Source organism: Lontra canadensis, unplaced genomic scaffold (genome assembly GCF_010015895.1).
Source record: "Lontra canadensis isolate GAN:19392208 unplaced genomic scaffold, GSC_riverotter_1.0 scaffold99, whole genome shotgun sequence".
Classification (NCBI taxonomy): Eukaryota; Metazoa; Chordata; class Mammalia; order Carnivora; family Mustelidae; genus Lontra; species Lontra canadensis.
In genome coordinates this window covers 6313004-6340579 of record NW_022631093.1, presented here as the reverse complement: position 1 = coordinate 6340579, position 27576 = coordinate 6313004, and the positions used below count along the sequence as shown (strand labels likewise).

At 45.9% G+C, this 27576-nt stretch overlaps 1 protein-coding gene across 2 annotated transcripts in view; it reads left to right on the top strand.

The window, feature by feature from the left end:
* Positions 1-27576, top strand: part of SPOCK1 (SPARC (osteonectin), cwcv and kazal like domains proteoglycan 1) — a 500079-nt gene that overhangs the window by 204497 nt on the left and 268006 nt on the right. The window contains exon 3 of one of the 2 annotated variants that reach the window (XM_032837571.1): positions 25517-25525. The exons of the other annotated variant lie outside the window; for it this stretch is intronic. Coding sequence (XP_032693462.1) covers positions 25517-25525 — 9 coding nt within the window. The remainder of the gene's footprint in view (positions 1-25516; positions 25526-27576) is intronic. 2 annotated transcript variants of the gene reach the window in all.

The following is a 27576-nucleotide window of genomic DNA, read 5'->3' as shown; positions in this document are numbered from 1 at the left end:
ATAAAAGTTGTATTTATATGGCTTTTTACTTGAGGTACTCTTTAGTTATTGGAACTTGGGGTGGTTAGAACTCAAGTAAAAGACTGTGCTAATAGTGAGTTGGGAAATTGGGGGCCAGAACACTGGGAAAGGGAGGGAGGAAATTTCAGAAAGGAGGGAAACACGGAATGGGGACTATGAAGATCATTTTTAATTTTGTCCAAACCATTGGCTGACTTCTGAGCTTACATGAATGGGGGAGACTCCAAGGTTCGTGGCAAAAAGCAACTGATGAAAGGCTAAAGGAATTGACATGTTTTAGCTGCTAGCCTTTGGAGGGGAGTTTGAGTGTAATCAAATTAATTGCCTGCTAGAACATAAAATATTTTCCAAAAAAATCAAAGAATTGAGATCGTCTATATTGTATCCTATATAATATCAATACAATAAAAATTAATATAAGAAACAGGAATATGTGAGCCATGGTTAGGAGACAAAGCAATTAAATGAAACTGACTCTGAGATGATTCAGATATTGGAATTAGGACAGTTATTTTAAAGCAAGTGTGCGTGTGTGTGTAAGTAATTCCAAGACTTAAAGGACAAGGCGATCTTAATGCATAAACAGATCTAAGAATCTAGGCAGAGAAGTGAAGCTCTTTTAAAAGTCCAGATTCTAACATTGAAATATATCTGAATTGAAAAGTTGATTAGATTGTGTTAGCAGCAGATTGGAAATGGCAGAGGAAATGTCTGATGAATCTGAAGTTGGATCAATAAAAAAGTAACTCACTTAAAAAAATTAACAGAGCATCAGAGACCAGTGGGATACTATAAAGTGGTTTAATATATATGTAATTGGAATTGCAGAAGGAGAAAGGAGAGGGAGAATCGGGCAGAAAAAATATTTGAGGAAATAATGGTCTAACATTTCCTAAAATTGGTGAAAAAAATCAACTTAAGGGTATAGCCAACTTCTCAAACACAAAGCAGGATAAATACAAAGAAAGCTGCCCTTAGGCACATTACAGTCAAAGTATTAAAAACCAAAGAGAAATCTTGAAAGCAGTTGGGGGAGAGGAAAAGAGACATTACATAGAGTGAGAATAATGATCCTAAAAATGAAACTAAAAAACTGGAAATAATGGAGACCAGTTGACAATGGAACAACATCTAAAATACTAAACACACACACACAAAAACTTTAGAAAGATCTATCATCTCTTAAATCTATATCCAGCAAAAGTATGCCATGGAAAGTAAAATATGTGTTTTCAGTTGAGTAAAAGCAGAAAATTTGTCATCAGCAGTACTGATGAACAGGATATGCTAAAGAAAGTTCTTTATCCTGAGGGCAGATGACAACACAGATGTATAGCAGTGAATGGTATATTTTATAGGACTGTTTATATATTTTTTTCTCTTGATTTATTTAAAAGGCATATGGCTATTTGAAACAAAAGGTAAACTACTGTATTTGATTTATAATGTGTGTAGACTATAGTATATAGAACATATTTACATGTATACTATATTCAGTATAGTGTATCTATATTTTCATGTATATGAATTTCAACAAAGGCCCATAGGAACAGAATGAGGGGAGGGAGTAAATGGAATTATCTTGTTTCTTTTCTTAAATGTTTAAAATTTTTTAATTTTTAAAATATATTTGAGAGGGAGTGAGGGAGAATGAGCAGTGGAGAGGCTCAGAGGGAGAGAGAAAGAGAGAAGCAGACTCCCTGCTGATCAAGGAGCCCAATGTAGGGCTCCCGCCCGGGACCCCAAGATCATGGCCTGAGCCAAACGCAGATGCTTAATCGACTGAGTCACCCAGGCACCCTGAATTATTTTGTTTTTTATATTATATAGTGTGAAATAGACTGTTATAAATTAAGGGTACATATTGTAATCATGGTATCAGTCACTAATAAAAATAAAGAAAAAGATAAAGCCAAAATAGCCAGAAGAATTAAAATGGTACACTAAAAATTTGACTTAACTCCAAAGAGAGAAGGAAAGGAGAATGAGAATATTAAAGAACAGGTAGAATAGAACACAAATAAGAACATGCCATACCTGAATCCCACCTATATCAGTGGTAACATTAAATCTAAATCAATTAAACATTTCTAGAAAAAAGCAGAGACTGTCAGGTAGAAAGGAAGGCAACTAAGTCCTGTGTGCAAGAGCCGTACTTGAAGTACCGAGGGACAGATAGGTTGAAAGTGAAAGCATGAAGAAGCAGGTACCATGCAAAAAATAAGCACAAGAAAACCAGAGTGACAGTATGGATGTCAGGAAAAGTGGACCTCCAAAAAAAGGAGTATTATGTGAGATAAAAAGGGACATCTCATAATTAAAAAAAAAAAAAAGAGGATCCGTTTACTCAGAAGATCTAACAATCATGAATGTGTGTATGCCTCATAACATAGCTTCAACATAGTTGAACAAAAACAGACAACTGAAGGGAGAAATGGACAGATTCTTCATTGTAGCTGGAAATCTCCCTGCTGCTCTCTATCATTGACAGAACAGTCAAATAAGAAATGAGAACACGGCCATCTTAACTGAGCTGGTTTTTATAGAACACTATACGCAGCAGAGGAATATTCTTATTTTTCAAGTGCACATGGAATGTTTGCCAAGAAAGACCATCATGTATCATAACGTAAGAGTTAAATTTCAGAGGACTGAAGTCTTTGATCACACTGGGAATTGAATTAGCAACAAAAGTCCAAGTAAATGTCTTCAGTCTGCACAGGAGCTCAGGGGGAAGCTCATGTCTGAAGCAGAAAGGTGGCCTTCACTGAGAATGGGCTACGATCAGCCCACCACAGTGAGAGGAGAAGGCAGTGACACCAAGTCTCATTATACACACAGCACTGTGAAAGGGTATCTTATATACACTGAGTCTTGTAGTATTTTAAACAGCTCTCTTTGCTTGAGAGCCAACACTTAATCGACTTTCCCCAAGTTTCCTAGCTTGTGAGTAAGAGAAATGGGGTTGGGTTCAGGTCAGTCTGGCCCCAGCCATCCTTCTGTGGACCACATTACAGTATGGTCTCTTAATCATATATGTACGTTGCATTTCCTTCCCTGATGAGATTTTGAAACTAGGGTCTTCCCTGATAAAAGTTTGTCTGTTGTCTGTCCTTACAGGTTATAGCTATGCTTTTTCCAATTCATATGCTTTTTCCATGTTTATTAAAATGAAGTGTGCACACAAATCCTTCTTCAGTATCCTCAGTTGAAGTCACCTCCTGACCTTCTTAGATATAACCTAACACAGATTTCTATGTATATATGCACACATGTATGTATACATGTGTATTATATGTATATCACACATAAATACGTATGTATGTATATGAACATAGATATGTCATATAGATAATATATAATTAAATTATATAATATACACACATTCTTGTCTCTTTTCTCAATTTTTTTTTTTGCCTTTTCTTGAGGTTCACTCAAGCTGAACTTCTTTAAGCAAATGTATTAAGATTCATTGGGGTTAGCTATTGCCAGTCACCCATGTGCTGGAGGCCTCAGGGGCCTCATGTCAGGCATCCTGCCACGGAGGTCTGTGCTCATCACTCTGTGTGCTTCCTCAAATCCCTGGTTCCTGGGCTCTGCTGCCTGAGCCTGTGTCAAAGTTTTGCCCGGTGCTGAGCACACCTTCTAACCCTCTGTCTGGGATTATGAATTGTACTAGTGGGGCATTAGGATACCTCCACAAGACCTTGCAGAGGAAAGCCCTAAACTGGGATTTGTCTGTGCTTGTCACAGATAAGTGCTGTTTACTTATGAGGGCTGCATTAGTTTCAGGCCAGTGGAAAAGCCTTTCCATCTACCAGTTCACTGGGCAGCACTTGTCAAACAATAATGTTCATGGGCAAAGCCAGGAGCACAATTTCACAGCCTCAATGCTCCCTTAGTTCCTATTCACCCACCCATGCCACGTTTTGTGCCTGCCCATCACAACTTCTCTGTTGTCTGGACATCTTACTGCTTGACTCCCGACTTTCATAAATAGAGATTATGTCCTTTAACTAAGCACAGGCTCTGAATTTGAATTATGGATTCACCTCTGTTTATCGACATGACTTGTGACATTTGAGAAATCCTCTTGCCTCTCTGTGCTTCAGTGTCCTCTGCTTCTTATCAAGAATCATAATAAAAGCTAGCTTACTGAGTTGCTTACAAGATTCGGTAAGATGATTCATGAAAGACCTTTGTAAAACGAAGTGATTACCATATGCATTTGTTATTTTATATATGATTTAAGTTCACTGATAGTTGATGGTATAAATCAGAACCACATCCAACAGTATCCCCCCCTCCAGTAAAAAAAAGCATTATTTAAGCATGCCTGGTCAGTGAAGTTGAGCATACCCCAGCTGCATGATACCGGCTTTGTCAACAGTGTTTACACTTGGCCTTTATTTGGGGGAAAATGCATAGCTACTTCAGCAGGTACTGGGACGTTGAATTCTTAGCCCAACATGCAATGGTGGACTTGTTGGAAATCTTTTTAAACATTTAAAAGTTTTTAAGCAAAAGGACATAAGTAGGACTCATTGGCACACCTTTGTAGTTGAAATTCTTGGATCTAGCAGGTTTGATGAAATACAGACTTGACCATCTCTGGGGACATTACCTCTTCCCCTCTACTAGTAGAGCTCAGAGCAGAAAGGCTGGAGAGTAATGGCAGGTATAAGACTTGATGGAGGTGATGACTTTAGGGCCACACAGTGACAACGTAGTAGGAGTATGTGATGAACATTTATTGATTTAATGACTGCAGGGACACAGATGTTTATTGTAGAATATTGGGGAAACCTAAAAAAGTGTGGAGAAAAAATAACCATGCAGGTCAACTGTCATTGTATATCTATGTCCTTATTCAGAGTAGTAACTGAGTGCCTTTTAGGGGACAGGTGCTGGCAGACATCAGAGAACAAGACAAAATTCCTGTCCTCATGCAACTTAGTTCCCAGTGAGAGCAGAAAAGACCAATAATAACCAAGTGGTCACCACTATGGAGAAGAATATGGGGAGTCAGTGCCAGGAGCACTGGCTTCTGGGGTAGAAAGGGGACTTAAATAATAGTGACAGAACTCATAAAGGACAATTGAGGGGTGCCTGGGTGGTTCAGTTAAGCATCTGCCCCCAGTTCAGGTCATGATCCCAGGGTCCTGGGATTGAGCCCCACATCTGGCTCCCTGCTCAGCAGGGAGCCTGCTTCTCCTGCTCCCTCTGGGTTCTCTCCTTCTGTCTCTCAAATAAATAAAATCTTAAAAAAAAAAAAAAGGACAAAGGAGCAGAGATCTCAAGAAAGAGTAGGTCATGTGGGTATTTGAAGAAGGAGCATTTTAGGTGAGAAGTAAGCTGGTGCAAAGGTCCTGAGGCAGGATTGTGCCTGTTCTGGTGCTCCAGCAGAAGGCCATTGTAAGTGGAGCAGAGGGCAGAGAAGAAGGTTGGGGGGTGGGCACTGAGGGCCAAATTCTGCAGTATGTGGTTGGCCCCTGGGAGCTTCTCCTTTTTCTGTATGATACTGTGTTTACTTAGAGAGCCCTACGTAAGAATACTAATTGATACATGGAAAACCATGAAAAATGTCAGGAGCTGAGGATAAGAAAGGTGACAATTTCATGACCTCGTCTTTGCATTTTGAGTTGAGCTCACGTGTGTGGAGGCAGCATGTCATAGTGGAAACAGCATGGTGTTGGAATCGCAGGACTTGTGTTCAGGACACTTTGACTCTGTCATATCCGGCCCTGTGACCACATCTGTAGCCTCTCTGGGCCTCAGTTTCCTTATCTATAAAATGTACCTGTTGGAGTTTTTGACCATGTCATTTTGCTTATGTATGTGGATAAGACAAAGAAATTGCTGAAAATTTGTCAAAGATGGAAAAGACTATGTATGTTCTCATCCAGTTAACTTCCTATTCCTAAATGCTGCTCTTCCATCTAGAGCTACATAATTCCGTAAATAAGCCATAGACACCCGTGCCCATTTAAGTTAAAGTGAAATGAAGTAAAATGAAGCATTCCATGCCTCAGTCCTACTAGTTCTGTTTCAAGAGCTCATCACCCACATGGCTGCTGGGTTGGGTAGCGCAGAGCACAGAACGTTCCCACCATCACCGGAAGTTCTCTTGGATGTTGCCACTGTCCAGCATGTGGCAAACCCCTACTTGTCCTGACCTCTTGTTCATGTGTGTGGTGAGTGATAATACTGTTGTGGCATTTCATAACTCTTGTTTCTGGACCTCCATGATCCCGTTCTCTTTGGGGAGCAGCTGGGGTAGGATTTCTAAGACCCACAATAGATTACCCGATTGCGAATTTCTGAGGGCAAGACAGATGTCTCTTAACCATTTCCTCCGTGACTGTGGTGCAAGCTAAAGTGCGCAGTCTGGGGCTCCAGAGGGCACGGTCAGAATTAATTAAGGCATGTGGCATAGCCTCAGATGCTCCTGCAGGCGACAGAGTTGCAGAATATTGTTACTAATTGCATTTTGCTTTGGTGCGTCTGTTGGCTTCCTCCTGGTCCACTTGAGATTAGACTAATTTGTTGGGCTCTGTTAACTCCCCTGCAGATAGCATTTCATGTGCTCTCATAAAAGCTGCCTACATGTTATTTGTACTTTCAACATATTCCTGAAATAAATGGTGCTGGTGTTGGTTTATTAGATTTATTTAAGAAAAATAAGCCCAATACCCAATGGCCCATACAATATACGTTGAAAACCGCATTCCACCAACCAACCACAGAATTGAATTGAGCAACAGTGGCCACAGTTGTCTTACAGGAACGTGCCAGATGGGCGGTGGCCGCAGGGGATTACTAGACCAAGAAGATAAACAAGATGAAAATGGAATTATTTCTCCTTCCAAATCAGGATTTTCCACTGTGTTTGCAGCAACGAGTCTGGGGGAAATACAGCCCATGAAGAGAGTTCATGGTCTTGGTGCCAGTTCTCTGTGTGTGCAGAGATAAATCAGTGGATTTATGGATTTAATTTCCCCTTACTGCTGACCCCCTTCCTATCTGAAGGTAGGGATTTAGAAGTTAAGGTGTGTATCTACAGGTAGTAAAATACTATTTTGTTTTTTCTCACCGCCTGGCTCTTGTATAGAATTAAAATTGCAGGAGAATTTTGTTAAAGATGGGTCGATTCATTACCCCATACAGAGTCATTTGTAGGAGCCAAGCCTGGCTGTGTTGGGTTCTGCTGTGGAGGGGGGCTTCTTTCTGATAGCTGTCTGCTCGGAAAGATGATGGGTGACTCACCCAGGTAGCTGCCCCAGCATTTTGATCTGTCTCCCCTCTACTTTTTTTTTTTTTCCTTCCTGGTTTGTTTTGCTTTCTTTTATCCACTCCCTTCCCATCCCAACTACACCAGTGTGTGGAGAGAAACCAGAGTTTTCTCATGAAACCTTTCCCATGAAGCTGAGCAAGGGTTTTAGGGGTTCAGTTTAAGATAGTTCCCTTATAGAACCTTCCTTAGAGGTCATTCAGACTGCTCCATTTTCCCTATTCAAGCTGCCATGACTTATTTTGAAAAATGTCCCTAAATCATATCTTACTCAGAGACTTGTGCCGTGTTAGATCTCTTATGGTTGCATGGCACTGAAACCCAGGTCAGCCTAGCTTAAGGGTTATATTCCACATAATTTGGAAGTCCAATGTTGGACTTCAGGCCCAGCTGTATCCAGGGCTTGACCTAACTTTGTCTTTGTTTCTCCAGTGCATCTCCTTTGACACACTATTCTTAGACATGCTTTTCCCTTGTGACTGGAAATATGTTCTGGAGAAGTTCCAAGCCAGCTCTTCCTAATAGAGGCATGTGGAGAGAACCGTCTCTCTCTGGCATCCGTATGCAGGCTCAGGGAGGACTCTCAGTGATCTGTAGGGTCACGTACTGATTCCTGGGTGAATCACTGTGGTATGGCCAGGAGGGCAAACTTGGCCAATTCTGAGTCATGGGGCCCTGTGTGTGGCTGGTGGGTATGCCAAGCCAGGCCAGAATCATAGGTAGAGATTCTCCTGTAAGAAGAGGGGGACCCTCTGGTACAGATGTCCACTCCACCACTCCAGATGGGACATCTTTGTGTCTCAATCCAGCTGTTGGTTGTACAGGGATTCTTACATGTCAGCCCCCCTCCCCCAACCAAAGCAGGAGGGCTCCATTCTAGAAAGCAACTGGAGGTATGAACTCTTCTTCCGAAACCCCACTTCAGTGATGGCGGCTTCCCTGGGGTTGCCATGGAAACACAGTGACACCAGGGCCTATCCTGGCTTGTAGACTTCACTGACCTTTCAGATCAGTGGGGAGTTGGGAGTTCACGTCTTGCCTGTGCCCTTCACTGGCTTTGGGAACTTACATTTTCCCAGCCTCACTTACTACTTCTTTCCAGTGGGGATGCTTATAGTAGCTGCTTGATAATGCTCTTGTGAAAATCAAATTTGGCTTGGGGACAGTCCTTACCCCATTGCCTGGCATGGGGTAGGTGCTCTGTAAACAATGGCTCTTCTCCTCTTGGCCTATCTTCCCTCTCCCCATTGCTAGCATGAGTGCCTCTGCCAAGATGGGTGGTTGGATTTACTGTTCTTCCTTAGATGAACAGGTGGTTTCAGGTATTGACACAGCACAGCCCTAAGCATGTGAATTCTGGAGCAAGACCACCTGAAATGAATGAATCCATGCTCTGTCCCTTGCTAATTGTGTGACCTTGTGTCAGCCACTTAATTCCTCTGTGCTTATTTGAAAGGAAGGAATTGACGACAACTACATGAGTTAATCCATTTTAAGTGTTTAAAACAATGCTGGTGCTTAGGGAACAATTAATGCATTGATTATTAGTTGTGCTGGTCCTAGGTCTCTCTTGTGCTTTTCTGGCTTCCTAGACGAAGATGGTGGCCCCCTGTCTCTGGGGATGTGCCTGTCCAGCAATTCACACACAAAACAGATAATCATGGCAAAAAATGGGCAGAAGACGTGAACAGACATTTCTCCAAGGAAGACATACAAATGGCTAACAGACACATGAAAAAATGTTCATCATCATTAGCCATCAGGGAGATTCAAATCAAAACCACATTGAGATACCACCTTAACACCAGTTAGAATGGCCAAAATTAACAAGACCATAAACAACGTGTGTTGGAGAGGATGTGGAGAAAGGGGAACCCTCTTACACTGTTGGTGGGAATGCAATTTGGTGTAGCCACTTTGGAAAACGGTGGGAGATTCCTTAAGAAATTAAAAATAGAGCTTCCCTATGACACTGCAATTGCACTACTGGGTGTTTACCCCAAAGATAGAGATGTAGTGAAAAGAAGGGCCATCTTTATCCCAATGTTCATAGCAGCAATGGCCACAGTTGCCAAACTGTGGAAAGAACCAAGATGCCCTTCAATGGACGAATGGATAAAGAAGATATGGTCCATGTATACTATGGAGTATGATGCCTCTATCAGAAAGGATGAATACCCAACTTTTGTATCAACATGGACGGATGGGACTGGAAGAGATTATGCTGAGTGAAGTAAGTCAAGCAGAGAGAGTTGATTATCATACGGTTCTGCTTATTTGTGGAGCATAAGGAATAGCATGGAGGACATGGGGAGATGGAGAGGAGAAGGGAGTTGGGGGAAACTGGAGGGGGAGATGAACCATGAGAGACTGTGGACTCTGAAAAACAATCTGAGGGTTTTGCAGGGGCGAGGGGTGGGAGGTTGGGTGAGCCTGGTGGTAGGTAGTATGGAGGGCACGCATTGCATGGAGCGCTGTGTGGTGCATAAACAATGAATTCTGGAACACTGAAAAGAAATTAAAAAACTAAAAACTAAAAAAAAAAACAAAAACCCCACACCCATTCTGCCACGTGAATGTTTCCCAGAAATTTCTTTTTCTGACTCCTAATATGTCTTGATTTCCAACCAAGCAGAGACCCGCCTAGATCACATACCTACAGTGGAAAAGACTCTTTCTTTCCTTTAGTCACTCAGGATACCTTTTTTATTAGACTCTAACACATTTGTGTACCAAGTGCCAAAAGGAATAGACTTCCCACCAAGGGACTAATGGAACCCGCACCTAGGGGAAGAGATGTGCACCTGTATGTCTGACTTGTCCTTCCTACCCTTACCCCCTCCTGACTTCTTCCCCCTCACTTCTTCCCAGAGGGTACTGCTCTTCTGACTTTCCATCATCCCTCAGTTTTGCCTTTTTTGAATCTGATGTGGATGATGTCGTGTAGTTCACATTCTTCCATGTCTGGTCTTTTCCCAGTGGGTACAATGCCTGTGGGGCCATCTGTGCTGCAACACGGATGTTGGCGCCGCTGCCTGGCTTTCCTGTGTGCAAACACACCACGGCGTATCCATTGGCTATTGGTGGATATTTGAGTTGTTCCAGTGAGGCTACTGGGAGTGTTGCTGCTGCTGAACATTCTTTTATCAGCCTTTTTGTATATCTGTGCTCATTTCTGTTGCATATCTTCCTGGGAATGTCGTCTCTGGGTCAGAGGGGGGACCTGTGACCGTCTTCAGTTCATCCCATCCGACGGTTTTCTGACAGCATGTCAGGACCCCACTCCTGCTGGCAAGCATGAGCATTCCGGTTGTCCGATGTCTTTTTCTGGGTGTGGTCGTAGTCAAATGTTTTAGCCTGTCTGCTAGATTTTGGCCTAGGAGTAGCCCGTATTGTGAGTGCCTGTGCAAATCTCTTGAGGGTATTTTTTCAATAAGGTCATCTTTCTATTTCTTGGGGATTTGTGTACAGTCTTTATGTTCTGGATGCAAGCCATTTGTTGGTTTCAAATGATGCAACTACTCCCACTCTGGTGTGTTTCCTTCATTCTCCTGGTGTTTCTTGATGAAGAAGATGCTTTATGAGTTTTCTTCTTTGTGTGCCGTTTCCCTTATATATTATACTAATTAATTTATTTATTAATTAAATATTTTATTTGAGAGGGAGCACAAGTCGGGGGTTGGGCAGAAGCAGAAGCAGGGAGCCCGACAGAGGGCTGGATCCCAAGACCGTTAGATCATGTCCTGAGCCAAAGGCAGATGCTTCACTGACAGAGCCACCCAGGTGCCGCTCCCTTGTATATTTTGAAGCCGCATCTACAGGCAAATGTGCTTATCTCCTCTTGTTGGGAATAGTGGATCGCTCTCTGCAGTTTTGTTCTAGCTGCAACCGACACACCTCCAGCTGGGAGACTTGTGGTCTGTCCTCCACAAGAACTGCTTTTTCTCTATTTTAAAACAGAACCATCTTTCCTCACCTTTGCCTCTGGCTTACATGTTAGGTAGGGTTTTTGCTTTCTCCTTTTTTTTTTTTTAAAGATTTTATTTATTTGACAGAGATCACAAGTAGGCAGAGAGGCAGACAGAGAGAGGGGGAAGCGGCTCCCCGCTGAACAGAGAGCCCAACGTGGGGCTCGATCCCAGGACCCTGGGACCATGACCCGAGCCGAAGGCAGAGGCGTTAACCCACTGAGCCATCCAGGTGCCCCTCTCCTTCTTTTTTAAAGATTCTAAGTCACTGACTCTTTGCACCTGTTTTCAGACCATGAAGTCAGAGAATGCGATGTGTTAAAAGAAAAAGCGACAGGCCAATCAAGCATTCCCTTGAAATTGTTTTTCCCTAAAGAGGTAACGAGGGGAAGTCTTTGAAAAGGAAAGGACTCCAGGGTTAAGATGCATATAAGTGGGGGATCATCTATTAAACAACAATTCTACTTACAGTGGCTACTGTTTCTGACCATTCATCCATCCTTTGCGCAAACACTCTACATGGACTCCCTCATTTGGACTCAGTAAAGTCTAAGAACTTGGCCACATTAATAACCTCACTTTATAGCCGGGAATAGCGGGGTTCAGTACCTTTCCAAAGGCACACTGTCAGTACATGCTGGAGGCAGGTTCAGAGTGGGCTCTGCTGGGCTCCAGAGCTCCGTTGTGTGCCCCGCTGTCCTGGGGGTGAACAGGCAGCCTTGCTCTTGGCAATTTGGATCAAGCCAGCAGAACCACATTCCAGGCCTCCTGCTAGGAATAGTTCAGTCCTGATGTAAAAATTGGGCAGCTTCTCCTTCCCCAGTTCTCTCTCTAAGAAATAAATCACTGAAGCTGATTGTCTCCTCGGGGCCTTTTCAAGGTCTTTTCTTCCTCCTCATTCTGGAAGGCGCCGTGTCTTGTTCCCCTCATGTGATCAGGAGGACCTTAAAGTTTGGGATAAAATTTGCCTGGCTTCAATACTTAGCAACAACCTGGTCTAGAATTGTGGATGTGAAAATCATTGTGAGTCTAGATTTCCCTTTTAAATGTAGCCTGCTGTCCAAGCACAATGTCTAATGATGGCCTGGTCTCAGAAACCTAGAAGAAACCGGTGTTGACAATCTCTGGCTATTTCCAGATCCTGTCTCTAGTCACTGCTGGAACCTGAGTTTTCAGCCTCCTGGTCAAGTCCTCACAACTATGATGGTGGGAATTGGCCCTGGTTTGGGGGAGAGGACCCTTCTAGGGGAAGCAATGAGTAGGAATGCGGATATTGTGCTGGGCCCTCTAGGTTGTGGGCAGCTTATTGGCGAGACTTGGTGGAAAGTCAGTGTTGGGTGTATCCAAGGGTTCCCAAGTCTCTAAGATACTTGGCTTATGGCTGGAGGGGTAGAACAGCTGCCATTACCTGGCCTTTTAAAATGTCAGTAGCTCTGTGCCTTGAGCTGCACAATGTACTCCAGTTGATTGAGAAGCTAACTCTGTGTTGTAGAGTTTTTGTTCATGGAGGGAGAAAATCAGAGAGAAGCTTGGGGCGGGCCTGGCTCCCTTTGCTGGGTGAGGCACCTCGAGTGCCCTGGGGACCATAACAAGGGTGCCTTCACTCTCTCTGGGACTGTTGTAGCTCACTGACTTGGCATTTGGGGCTGACTCTTGCCGCTTGCCTTCTCTCCGTAACCAGAGGGTCTTGCCTTTGTGTGCTCCCACCTGACTATTGATTACCTCTTGCAAAGGGACTTCCCTTCACTTTTAACTTGAAAATAGTATTTTCTCAATTTTATGGTTTCTGCCTACCCCCACCCCCACCTCCCCACCCGTTGCTTCTCTCCCCACGTAGGAACTGCCTAAAGCATAAGCAGCTGTTTTCTGGGTAATTTTCCACGGTGCCTTTCGAACATTTAGCCGTAGTGGAGGGCTCTGGGAATGATTGCCCTCGCCTGAACCAGCCATCCGTAGACACAACTACAATGGCAGCATGAAGATTGGCTGTTTAGGGACTTCAAAGCTTAGTAATTGCGGAGAGCAATTTGCTTTCTCTCCTCACTAGTGTCTGTCTAGAGACAATTGCAGAAACTTTTAGGGGCATCTGAGAAATCTTGTCCTTGGAGTTGGAGACAAAAAAGGGAAAAGGCAATGCAGTTTGTTTCCCTGGTTAACTCATTCCTGACAATTTAACTAGATTTTTCGCCCTGAGAGGTCTCAAGAGGACAGTCATGAGTGTGTGTGTGTGTGTGTGTGTGTGTGTGTGTGTGTGCCTTTCCCAGCTGCGTAGGATCTGGGAGAAAGGAAGTCTCGTGGGTCCTTAAGGACCCTTCCCCAGTGCTATCCCTTCATGGAAGTGTTTCCCAAGTGCTCAGTCAGGAGCAGGCCTCTGTGGGGCCGGATTTATTTCCACTTGAGATAAGTGTGGACCAAAAAGTCTGAGCCCGGGAAGTGGAGTGTGTGGCTCGGCTCACACAGGTGGTCTGAGGGCTGGGCCCCGGCTGTCTTTTGCAAGGAACTCTGGGCAGAAACAGTTGATGCCACGACAGCTGTCTGGGGCCTTCGTAGGTCTGCTTTACCTATGGGAGGGGGAGCGGTCAGGAGAACCGTGGCCGAGGAGCTCACAGGAGCACCTGAAAAGTCATCAGAAAGAGTCTCCTCCATTTTGCTTTCAGGTTAGAGAGACTGTTTTTGTTAAGGATGGAACCTAGACCGTATAAACCTCAAGATGGTAGGGAAATTCTCCAGCTGCTCCTGGCTTCCTCTATTACACCCTGAGATCGTAATCACCAAGAGAGTCCACAGATGTCTGTCGAACCGAGTAGAATTTGTGTAAATCTTCCTTTAAAATACCTCGTTTTTAACCTTTTGTGACAGAGCACATGTGTAGCCCACAAAGGCAAACAGTATTTGCCTTCTGGCTCTTTAGAGAACAGGTTTGCAGGACCCTCTCTGGGAGGGTGGGCCCTGCCGGGCACGAGGTAGCAGCCCTACACCTCTTATTTTCCTCTCCCCCATCTCTTGCACGGTCTCTCCCCAGGTTCTCCCCTGCCTGGGCATTTGGTGTAGTGGGCTTCCATCGCCAAGATCAGCCCCAGAGACTAGAGCTGGCCTAAAATAAAGATCTGTTCAACATGGAAATGTGTAGCTGTTTTGTGTTGTAGGTATTTTCCCCACCTTTAAATAAAAACTCACTGAGGACCACATGTGCTTAGGGTTACCACAGGTGTGTGTAGCTTTCACCACTTCCTAATAAATAATCACGTTTAAGCTGAGGATTAGTGAAACATTTTTCTGACAGTTTTTAAACTGGTTATTTATTTTCTTGGAGAAATAGTACCTAGAATGGCATGGTAATGAACTGCCACTGTTGTTATGGGATTCGTTCATGTTACCGGGGGCGGGGGAAGGGGGAGATTTATGTTCCCAGGTACCTTTAAGTTGCAAAAGACGTAAGAATAATGGGGTTCTCTAAAGAGCACAGAGACAGTGTTAATAAGCCCAAAAGGTCTGGGTTACTGTGGTTGAGGATGCGGTCATAATTTATTAGAGATTTTCTCCAATTCTACCATTCGGGCATAATTGTTGTGTGGAAGAATGCAAGGATGAGCAGGAAGGCAAGCAAGGACCCCTATCAAATCTGCATCTGGTTTTTAGTAAGGTGGCTCCCCAGTTTGTTCAGGTGTGTGTGTGTGCTCACACAGTGATTGCTTGCCCCCCACCCCGGGGCCTGCTGGGCTGTGGGTCAGGTCCAAGGTTACGCTGTAGCAGGGGGGCAGGGAAAGGGGCTCAGTGGTCGGGGATACACTTAGCCAAGTGGTCTCCCTTCTAACATGAACGAGCCCTACCTGCACCTGGTCCAGGCTGTGCGTCTCGTCGACCAGACTCCTGCTTCCTCTTCGGTCCTCCAGCTGCACGCAGCAACCACAAAGAGGTTCAGTGTAATAGCATGTTCCTCCCCTCCCCCCACCCCAGTCCAAGGTGTCTCCTCGGATTTCAGTTCTTCTCCTTTTACCTACCCTCTGGCTTCACCCAGATCCTAGCCCTAGAGGCTCAGCTTCCCTGGGCTTGGCTAAGGGTAGGCCTTTGCTTGCAAAAGAACCAGAAGAAGCCATCATTTTTCCCATCTCAGCTCTCATTGAACCAGAGTCCCCGCTAGTTGCTGAGGTTTGAGCTGGGGTCAGCAGAGTCTACCCTTGGGGATCGGATGGGCTAGGACTCAGGGAGACACCCTGCCGTCCTGGGCACTGGCTGATCATGGCGTGTGGAAAGAGTGCAGGCTCTGCAGTTGGACAGAGCTGGATTTGGAACCCTACTGTGTGACCTTAAACAAGTTAGTTAACCTTTGAGCCTTAACTGTGAAAGGTAGCTGACCTCTCCATCCTTGCGAAGTCCTTGTAAGAACACAAGCATGAGATGCTGTTTTCTTGAAACTGCCCCCCCACCCCCACCCCTTAGAAAATGGCAGGACACCAGCACCTCGCTAGGCCCTGGGTCCTTGTTCTACCACCCCATGGATCTATAGCGGAAAATATTCTCACATTGCTTGTGGTCACTCTTCCGGTCACTGTTTCTTTTCCCTTCATGACTCTTCGCAGACTCTTTCATTCTCTTCCCCTCTCCTGGCTCATTCCCCATCCTCCTCACCCTTCCCTGCACCAGGCTGACCAGATACACCATAAATTCAGGGGTAGCCAAGGCCCTCTGCCCGAATATCCTCCTTCTTTGTTTTTGCAGCTGCTTCGGCAGGGTTTTGCCACCTTAGCCTTGGATCCTTCATTGCCTCTGAATGGCCTGTGAACTGTCACGGTCCTCTTGACCTGGCTGTGAAGGCTGGTCCAGGAGTAAGTTTTGATGAATGAGCACAGGGAAGAAGACCACCAGGGCACAGAAGCCCTGGTAGGAGGTGGAAGTGGGAAGGGCAGAGGCTCTGAGGAGAAGCCTTGCCTCGATCAAAGCCACCCATGTTTAGGAAACTCCGTCCCCGAGGAGAGGTGGCTGGTGCAGTGGTGAACCTAGCTTTCATGTTTCAGTGGATTCCGAAATAGCTTTTCTGGAGGCTCTGCATGGATCCAGAGCACGAATGGTATAAGGACCTAACATTTCCCAGTCACTTCCTGGCGGTTTTCAGGGCAGGTCTAGTCACATGGAAAACTCTGGAATTTCAGAGACCCTCCTCATAAAGGAGGGAGATTTAGCACAGCATTGCCTGGATCCCTCCTTCAGTGCTTGGTCTGGCCCTTGACACTGCTACATGGAAAGTGGGCTACGTTATGGCCCCCGAGGAGGCTCCATCCCTACCTGACGCCGGCCGGCCAGGAGGATTGAGCTAGAGATTTCCTGTGGCCCAGACTATGTTGGGAGCCCCTGTGAGCCGAGGATGGCACCTTTAGCAGCTGACTTAGACCCTGATGGCTCTCCCCCAAGCAAACAGATCTGTGTGTATTATCACCTCATTAGGAAGGCATTGCCTCCTCCCTGCCAAGTCTGGTCCTACTGATAGCGGGAGTGCGGGTCCCATCAGGAGGATGCCTGCAGACAGTTGGACGGACTGCAGCGGCGGCCGACAGATAATGAGAAATCCGTCACACGCACGGGCTGGCTTGCAGCTCTGGATCACATGCATTAAGCTGTGAGTAATGTGATTACTTAAGTGGCATTTTATTTACACTTCTGCGCAGAGTGGTGGCTGCTGCTTTTCCAAAGCCACCATACCCAGATTTCATTTCTTAAAACATCTCCTCAGAGTCAGGATGGCAGGATCAGAAATAGATGGATCCAGAGGGGGCTGGCAGTCTGATTTTAAAACTCTTGTCACTGGCTCAGAGCGCAGGACACACAGAGGTCAATTAAAAAATAGAGTTACCAGGTTCGGGTGTGTGCCACGTGCCAGGCATTTTGCATAGACGTCTCAGGTAACCCTTGCAGTCATCCTGGTGGAGGAGGCACCCTGGCCCTCATTGTACAGGCGAGGAACCCAGTTTGCAGAGGTTGAATCACTTGCCCAGAATCGCTTAGGCAGTGGCAGCGGAGACATCAAGAGAAGTTACCACTGAAGAGTGTACCATAGGCTTTTGTGCTCTTGTATGTTTCTGATCGGGAAGCAGAGCCATTGATCTCAGCTCCAAGCTGGGCTAAGAGCTGAATTCTGTGAAAAGAGAGATGTGGGAAAGGAGCCATGAGGCTTTGATGGGCAACCCCAAAATAACCCACATGCAGTATTGTTCCCAAATAATTCCAGCGGGCGGCCCTGACAAGGGGTCTCCGATTCTAGCGGGGGTTTGTGTGTCCTGCTGGTCAGTCAGATGAGGGGTCTGAACCTCGGATGCCTTATTAAATCGAGCTGCAATTTGGGTGAGTTGCTGGAGCTGTCACCGCCTCGTGGGTAAATGTATGATTTCTGCTGTGAGCCCTGGGCCCTTCGGCGTGTTTCTGCACCAGGGTTGTGGGCCATGCACTGGTGAGTGAGCTGAGGGTCACCCCCTGTTAATCCTAGGTCTTTCATTCCCTAATAGGGCAGCCCCAATTCCAGGACAAAGGAACAAGGGGATGGTGACCCTATGTGCCAGCCTACAAATAGGCTCATTATAAGAGTTTGTGGCTCCATTCAGCTGCCTGGCAGTGCCCCAAGTCATTGTCCTTGGTCATGGCAGCCCAGGAAGCTCTTCATTGGTCCTTACTCTGTCTGGGACATGGGTCCATTTTTCAGCCTAAACTCTTGGTCTCCATGTTGCAGATTTCCATGCTGTGTGAATTCATGTCCAGATGATTGTACCTCCGTGCCCTAGAGTTTCCCCATCTGTAATGTTACAGCGATGCTGGCCTCGTTTTCCCCATCCCGTAGAACTCGGAATGAATGAATGTGTGAACAGACTAGTGAGTAGACAACACACAAACACATGAAGTCCTTCCTGTCATATTTTTTCCAATGGAAAAATAATAAAGTAGAAACAGCTTCGAATTCTCCCAACCACTGATAACCATTCTGATTTTTCTATAGTCCTTTTCTGTGTTTTTGTTTTTCATTTTTCTTTTTTTCCTGCTTACTCTGAGTTGTGGACACTAGTTGAGGATGTTGGGATACTAGAAAATGCAGCCATGAAGCCGACTGGATGAGAAGGCAAATTTAATGAACGGGATCCAGCATTGCTCCGATGTAGCCATTGTCCTGTCACTGGCATGTCGGTGCCATGGCTGCCCCTTCTTCTTGCCCAAGCCTCTGAGGAGGAGGGCTCTGGGCCCCAAGATGGCATAGTTATAGTGTGGATGAAGTAACTACCCTTGCTTCTTTGGCCTTCTTGATTGCTTCTTGGTTTTCTGTATTCTCCTCAAGTCATCGTATGTGATTTCGTCCGGGCATTTTGCCCCCTCTCACGAGAAGGTAACTGAGCCAGAGAGCTGGATCTTGGAAATTTTTTCCCTAGAGATGCCATCTCAGTACCTCTGGGCATCATGTAGAAAAGAAAAATCCAACTGGACTCTTTCTTGAATGCTTGTTAGTTATTTCATAGAAAGATTTTTAAAGACCCAGGACATAATTACTGTTTGTGTTCGTATTCAGTCCTTCCATTTGGAAGCAAGAATAAAAATCGCAGCAAAAGCAGCTTACTCCTTTGCTCCCTCTTGGAGTCCTCTAGTACACTGTAGTCCTTGCTACTCTGTGGAAATTGCTGCCACTTCATTCATATCGAGCTTCCAGGCAGAACTGATTATTTGGCATATGTAGAACCACTAAATTTCGTGACTGGAGGAGACTTGCATTATTATCATCATTCTTGTTATTCCCCCAAATAATAAGTGTAGAAAAGAGCGTAAAAATTAAGGTGCTAAGATGGTTTCTGCCAGCTAAGTGTTCCTCCACCAGAAATAAAGTGTGTTGAATGTGTGGTTTGTCACCATGTAAGTGAGCTCACTTTTTTAAAAAGATGTTTTTAATCAATTTATTTGAGAGAGAGAGAGAGAGAACCCGAGTGGTGGGGGGAGCGGCAGAGGGAGAGGGAGAAGCAGGCTCCCCACTGAGCCAGGAGCCCAACACAGGACTCGATCCCAGGCCCCTGGGATCATGACCTGAGCCAAAAGCAGATACTTAACCAACTGAGCCACCCGGGCATTCCTAACTGATTCCACTTGATAATTTTGATCTGGAGGGTTCTGACTTTAAAGAATAGGTAGAAGAACTGATGGTTCACCTCTCTCCCTATCCCTGTCCCCTGCAAACTAGAGTGAAACCTTTTGAAAGTTGAGGGAGAGCCTTAACTCATATCACTGAGAGTTGGGAGGGGGCATCCAATTCCCAGAGCACAGTCACACGGCATGGCCTGTGTTCTCAGGAAGCTCACCTCCAAAGGTAAAAGATGTGAAGCTGGCAGTAAGTTTCCGTAGGATGGAGAGAAGGGCAAGCATACAGACCAGCTGGTTTCTATTGGGGTCTGTGATGACTGCCATGTCCTTGGCAGGTGGCTGGTGGTTCTTGGTTGATGAGGTTGAGAGAGCCTGGGTGTGAGCTGGCTTTCGGCCCTGGGGTGGCATGCCCACAGGCCAGCATGGCTCCCCTAGACCTGGTGTCATTGCTCAGCCTTCCAGCTAGAGTAGACAGGCTGCAGTGGGGCCGGTGGCCAGCCACAGTAGCTGCAGAGCTTCCTAGTCCCAGATGAAGGGACGAGCGGAGCAGTGCGGTGATGGCTGTCTGGGGAGATTCTGAGCAAAGCCGGCTTATGTCTCTGGTGTCTTGTCTCTGTGGCTTCACGTGGGTTCACAGTTACTGCCTTTTGCCTGAGCCGATGGCTGTTGCTACGAAGACTTGTGCTCCTTGGCACCGCACCTGCTGGTTCGCTTGCCTGCAGTGCCCCTTCCATCCCGGGGTGTGTTCTTTGCCTGGAACCCCACTCACCTGTCCAGACCCAGCTTGAGACCCACCGCCTCAGGAGAGTCTGTTCAGGTTTCCGGGAATAATGAGTGGCTTCTCTTCTGTATTCCTGTAGCTTTCACGATTATAATAATTCTTACCGAAATCACCACACTACCAGGTAATACTTGGCTTCATCTGCTTGCGTGGCTGCATCTCTCTCCCCTGGTCCGGCTGTGGGCGTCCTGCGGGCAAGGGCTGGCTGTTGCTCCTCCTTGTTGTCTAGCACAAGGGCAGGTAGGTAGTAAACGTTGCGTGAATGATGACAGTGAACATGCAGAGTAGACTTCTTCACTGGTGTCCTTGGTTTCACTTGGACTCCCTCTCATTTGTCCCCCCACCCTCACCCCCCAGTGAGGCCAACTTACCTCATCAAACATCAGTTTGATGGGGATCCCCTCTAAGTGCGCCCTCTAGTGGTTCCTCAGTGCCTTGAAGTCGGCCTCTCTCCTCAGGCCTTGAGGCCCTCCAGCCTCTGGCCCCAACTTCTTTTGCAGCTTCCACTTCAGTTTGTCTCTGTGGGCGCTCCAGGCACTAAGCTAGAGCGTGGCCAGATGGTAGCAGTTTCCCTGGAGAGGAACAGGACTGACCCATGTTCATGGAATAGGATTCCACATGGGTCCCACAAACGAGGGGGCTGGACCCCTGTTAGGGGACTCAGTGCATGTTGCCCTTGGTATGAGGACAGCTGTCTTGTGGCTTCTGGGTCATCCATCCTGTCCCCTGCCATCAGTACATCATCTCTGGGACGCAGAGGTCCAGTGAGCAGCTTCCCAAGAGGGGAGCCTGGCTGCGGCTCTTGGTGTGGTCCTCTGAGTCTCCCGCTCTACCTGGCATCTTTTTGGTAGTGCGGGGCAGGGCGGTGGTGGGGAGAGCCCTCCTTCCACCCACCACAGAGTTGTGGAAGTGCTGGTTGAGTGAGAAGAAAGGTGCCTTCTCCATAACGGTGTTCATTGAGCCCAGCAGCTGTTGGCAGCATGGGTGCTATGGGGGTCCTCGCTTTCAGAGGGTTGTTCTGGTTTTAGCAATGGCTGTAACCTCAGCGAGCCCTCCCACTCCCCCTTCTCCATGGAAAGCCTTGTTGGTGATCGTCGAGGTAAACTGTTGCTCAGGAGCATGGATCCAGTTTTGGCAGGCTTGACTGCTCTGATTACCACTTGCCATGGGGGGATGTCACTTCAGAAGTTGTGACTATCACACAAGCACTCGCAGATCCTGATGCTGACACCATTGGCTTGAAGTGGACAAAAAACATTGACCAGTATATTTCTGGGGCCTTTTTTTTTTTTTTTTTTTGCTGGGGGTGGGTATCTGCTGTGTAAGTGGTCCAAGGGCCAGAGCCTTGGGACGCAGAGGAGGGTGGGCAGGGCGGCTGCTGGGACACTTGGGGACACCATGAAGGTAGTCTTTATTGCTACGCCTCCTGGATGTTCCCTCGAAGAGAAGAGGCTGAATGGCAGGGCTGGGAGGAACTGTAGCCGGCCTAACTGTGCAGCTAATGAAAATTTCATGCAAAGTCTGTACCCATAGCTTCCCAGAGAGATGGCTGGTGCCAAAGCCACCGCTTCCGCCATGCTGTGCCTTGATGTTGTGATGGATACTTCGCTTTGAACTGGGCCCCAGGGAGTGCTGGCGGAAGGCAGGTGTGAGTGCTCCATCCAGAGCACACAAAGACAGGACTTCTCAGGCTGCTTTGTCAGGGCTGATGGCCATGGTTCTGAAACCCCGGCTGCCATCTTGGGTAGGGGTGGATCAGGGACTGAGGGCATCTTCCCTGCTTTCTTGGATCTAGGTGCATGACAGATGGACTTGAACTCTGATCTCACAAAGACCCTGTGAGGCAGGTCTTTACACTCCCCCATTTCACAGATGGGAGAGCTGAGGCTTCAGACACACATGGGTCATGGCAGCAATAGAGAAACCTTTTAGGAGGCCAGTGGTCTACGTGTTCCTCTCCCATTTGTTGGTTTCTCTTGGTGGCGTCTTCCCAGCCCCATTTCCTCTCTCCAGGTTCTCCAACCTGCATAGGCCCCTTCATATGGGGCCACTGAGGTGGCATCAAGTGATGGTTAGAGCATGATTTTCAAAGTCAGGCAAAAGTGTTCCAGTCCTCTTCTGCTTCTTACTTGCTGCATGATCTTGTGTAGTCATTTGCCCTTTCTGAGCTTCCATCTCCCCAGCTACATCTCGGCGGTCCTGATGGTGCCTGTCTTAGTGGGCTGTTGTAAGGGTTCGTCGGAGTGAAGCAAAGGGCTTAGCACAGTGCCTGGGACATTGTGGCCATTCACACATGATAGCTACTATTATTAGTGCATGATTATTATTAAGACTTCGATTTCTTGGGTTTGATTTCTGCCATCTCATGTGAACTTTAATTTGCTGTGGGGCCTGACTTCTGGCACAGCTGTGGTGAGCTGAGTCACGAAGGCTAGTGGTTCCTTGGGGTGACTCAGGCATGAGTAGATATGGGGTGAGGGTGCTGGACAGAGCTCCACCTGCAGGTCTTCTGTACAGCTTGGTCAACCCTTCTAAGACCTTTCAGCATCACCCCACTAGTCCCAGGTTTCCATTTCCGTGCCCTTCCCCCCTTTGCCCCCCCTGCCCTTGAAATCACTGCTAAAGGAAGGGAGAGGGGAGGAGTCCATCCTGAAGCCTGGGTTCTTGCTTGGGCAACTGGCAGACAGAAGGGCTGTGTGTGGAACTGGGGACACCATGAGGGGTTAGCCTGAGAATGGAAGAGACAGCTCTGGAAAGCTCTGGAAGCTTTTGGTGGGGTGCACCTGGTTTGCTACCCTTGATGGGCCTGGCCATTCCTGGGTCACCCTTCATTTCCTGCGATTGAGTTGATCTGTGACTTCCTTTAGCCAATGAGGGCTAAATATTAGGATCATCTGGGGAACTTAAAAAACAAACAAACAAACAAACAAAGAAACAAAAAACCCAGAACACTGTGGAGGCCATAGCCCAGACCAGTGAAGGAAGGAGCTTGTCCTGGCTGAGGCATCCGTGTTTGGAAGGCCCTCTGGTGACCCCAGCAATCAGCCGAGGATGACAACCGCTGCTTTGCCCAGGTCCCTCTGAGAGCAGGCCAGTGCAGGATGGGTGGGGAGGAAGGAGCCCATGGTAGTTAAGAGCTGTATCTTACACTCTGAAAGGTAGTGTCTGGATATTGATGGAGATTGCCCGCCTGGGGTGTGGCAGGAGTGGCCTTTCTAGAAGAAGGGCAGAATCTATTTAACTTGGAATCTGTGCCACTCGGACAAGGCTGGGCCTCATACCATTGTAACTGGGATGTTTTTGAAGTAAAGGCTCACATGCTACAAGGTTATAGGGGCCTTGGTTGGTGTGTCAACAAGACAGACACTTTCTGGATGTCTGCATCGGTTTTCTCCATGTAGTTATGACACCAAAATTTTACCTGTTCACAGCATGCCCAATTCCTTTCTCAGGATATAGTTATGCATGATTGGAACTTTAATTTACATGTTATATGTAATACTTAACAATGGTTCAAAACTCACTGGATACACAAAACAGCTTTCTGGTGTATCTTTTTTTTTTTTTTTTTTTAAAGACAGGGTCACTGGATCTTAGAGAATCTAAGCCTGACCTTTAAACAGAGACGTGCCTGGAAGTCAAGTTTTCACATTTCACTAAATTTGTCTTTTTCTCAGCCACTGTTCAAATGTGACATGCATTTAATAAAATTACATGCATTTAAAATATTTCATAATTATTGTTCCTGAGTATGCCTCATCTCCCCGCACTCATTGGTAAGATTCAAATGCACGAGAAGTCATATTATGGAAACTTTAAGCATATTACAGTTAATTCTTGAACAACATGGGCTTAAACTGTGTGAGTCCACTTGTGCGTTTTTTTTTTTTTTTTTGATAAAGTACAGTCCTATAAATATATCTTCTCAAGATTACCTTCCCATTTTTTTCTCGAGCTTACTTCATTGTAAGAACATTGTTTCTCATACATGGTAACATACAGAATATGTGTTAACTGACTGTTCATGAATTCAGTAAGGCTTCTGATCAATAGGCTATTAGCAGTTATATTTTGAGGAGTTGGATTTTCATCTGCATCGGGGTTTGGCTCCCCTCACCCCCAGAGTTGTTCAAGGGTTGACTGTATTTCCACAAAAACCCATTTTTCTCCATGTTCCTGGGACGTCTCAGTACTCCAAACCACTGGTGGTGGACACCAAAGTGTACATCTTTTATTTACTGAGTCATTGTCTGTGTCTGACAATATCGCAGGTACTTGGTCACGTTAACACCGGTCCATGACCTGTCCTTTGAGGTGGGTGCGGTGTCTTGTTCTGTAGCAAGATAAGAGGAAGATAAGGGAGGCTGAGGGGCTGGTACAAGGCCAGTGAGTGCTGGAGGCAGAATGTAAACCGCTATCTGCTTTGGGGCCTGAAGTATCCTGCCTATCCTGTCTCCCAGGCCTTTGCTTCTATAGTCCCTGCTGTTTCTCTCCTCTGGGCTATTCGGATCAAGGGATCAAGGCTCCTGGATAGCAGAGGCATTTTGGTAATAAGGCTAATAACGTCAGGGAAATGGATGGCTTTGAATGAGGGGACACCCCTGGTCTTGGTCAGAGTACACTTGGGGCCCCACACACCCATTTCTATTCCCAGAACAATAACCATGTGTAGATCATACTTTTGGGGAGGAATCTCTCTGAGAAACGAACAAGTCAGCAGGTCACTTCCCCTGACCTCAGCTTGGATGGACAGATAGGGAGACACGCAGTCTTGAAGAACTCTGCGGTGGTGGTAATCCTTTAATTGGCAGGAGACGCCATGATGATCTTACTCATTTTACTTATTTCTAAGACCCACATTCAAGTCTTTCTCAGGTCTTAGACCCCTTCAAGCTATTTTGGAGCTACAAGGCAAAACAATTTCTTTGCAGAAATGTAGAAGGTCTGTTATTCGTGGTCTTTGATGTCCTCTCTGAAATTTTACTGAGTTTCATCCTTTGCGCTGATGTCACAGGAAATTATTCACTTAAACTTCTCATAGATAGTCATCATGATGGGGTGTTGAGATCTAATCATGATTTTGCTAACTGTTCTACCATAAGGACATGAGTCACTAGTGCACACTCAGATCCCTCCCCACTAACCTCATGTTTTTTCCCCCACAAACTTAATGAACAATGGAACTTTTTCAAGGGTATGATGGTCTGTGACTTGACGGAAAATACCTGCCAATGACCTTTCTAATGTTATGATGATATGAAAATTTGATGCAATTATCGAAAATGTTTACATTCCTTCTGATTGTTTGATTCTTTTATTTTTTTTTCTCATTTATAATGCTTTCGTACTCAGGAAGTTGAGGTAGGTTTTTGACTTTTCAACTGTATGTAGACATAGCTTCCCCATAGTTGCGAAATAAAATGTAAATTTCATTCTTAATCCTAAATCTCAGTGGTAAATATTTGTTTTACTTCAGTGAACCGGCACAGCACACATTTATTTCTCATTGGTTTATCCAGGAGATGCAATTCATCAAACGCATATAAACAGTCCATTTGCTGCTTTATCTTTTCTCATTAGTTATAGTACAAGTATGATTGTCAGTTATTATCTGTGTTTTACTGGTGTGTTATTTATTGAAAGAGCAGAGCAACTGACATGGTTATTTTCTAAATCATTTTGTCTAGGGCCTGCAGGACTTTACACCAAATGTCAGACCAATTTATCAAAGACTCGCTCTATTCAGGAAGAAAGTGATTTAGAGTGTCTCTATACACATAGACCCACCTGTATTTACACGCTTACTGGTAACCATTGGGGGAATTTTGCAGGAATACAAAGATGTTAAAGCTGAAACACCTTACTTCTATTTTATACAATTTGGGTAGGATTTATTGGGTGCTTCTGAGTGATGCCTTGGGGAATATGCAGGTGAGTAAGATCTTCCTTCCCTGCTCAGAGGTAGCCGAGGCTCAGGTGTGTGGGAGTGATGTATTAACACGGAATTGGATTCATGCACACAGCTTCCAGTCCATGGTGTACACAGTTCTCAAGAGTGGGGTCTGTGGAGGGAGGCCTGGTGGGACCTCGAGTCCCTGCCCAAGCTGGGCCACTTGTGTGAGCCGCTTCCTTCAGAAGGACTGGATTCCCACTGGGTGGGGGTTTTCGCCTGGGATGGGTGGCATGAGCCTGGTGGAGAGGAGACCGGGAGCGCAACGCTGGCCCAAAGATAGAACCAGAAACAGCTCAGCGATAAAGTTCTTGAGCAGGAAGCCAGCTCCTTTGCCAGTAAGTAAACAGAATGTTTGGTACCTCCCAGTGGCTGGATTAGTACACATTTCCATGGCACACCAATTAAAATTCCAGTCAAATGTCGAATTACACAGCCGATGCACTTAAATAACGTCATCTGGAAATCTCACTTCTCCTGTGACTTCTGTTATATTTTAGAGGCGCTCTTTCCACCTGCCAACCAGCCCTTCTTCCAATTCTCCCCAGTCAAGTAGTGTGAAAATTAACCCAACTACTTTGCACTGAATCCTTCTGAGAGGGGTTTGCTCACAGTCCCTGAATGAATTGCTTTGTAAAGGTTTTGGGTTCTGTAAAGGGGGATGCCCCCTACCCAGGATCTGCAAACTGGACTTGACTACCTGACCATGAAGGGCTGTGCTTTTCCTCTTGGCATTTACCTGGTGAAGGCCACAGATGACCCAGTGGGGGCCGTCTGCCTTTGCCTCACCTTCCTTCCTTCTGTTGGTGTCCCTGTTGCCCACTCCTGCTTGAGACAAGTGAGGCTCCCATTTATTTTCCAGGCTGGGAGTCTCAGGTAATCTCCAGATGGAACTGCAGCTTCACATTCAGCTTCCCTGAAATATGTATGAAGTCGAAGTGATCTGTTCCGTGAGAGCTAAGGGTCTTTGATTATAATATCTGGAGCCGTAAGGTAGCTAATGAATGATATCATCATGTTGGGAGGTGAAAGTAAGGCAATTAGGTTTCAAAATCGGTCTCCATTTTGTTCTGCCTCCCCATCGCCTCCTCAGAGTCTGTTTTTACTTTCTGTGGGGCTGAAATTAGCACCACTGGAAAAGCAAATCCCTGGGGAATATTTGAGCTAAATTGCATCCGCCATTTTGGGGCTCTGGGGCAATGTGAGAAAAATTCAGGTGCCCATTCAAATGGGATGAAACCAGAGGTTTTTCCAATTGGTTATGATCGTCCATGATGAACAGACGTAATCACTCAAATTATATCAGAAATATATATCTGTATCTACATCATTTCATGTTAGGGAGGCTTAAAGACTTTATTCGAAGATGAATTACAGAACAGGATAATTGTATACTAATTGTGTAATAATATACAATAGTGTTCTATATATGTATTTTGAATGGACTTCCTTTCCCATGACT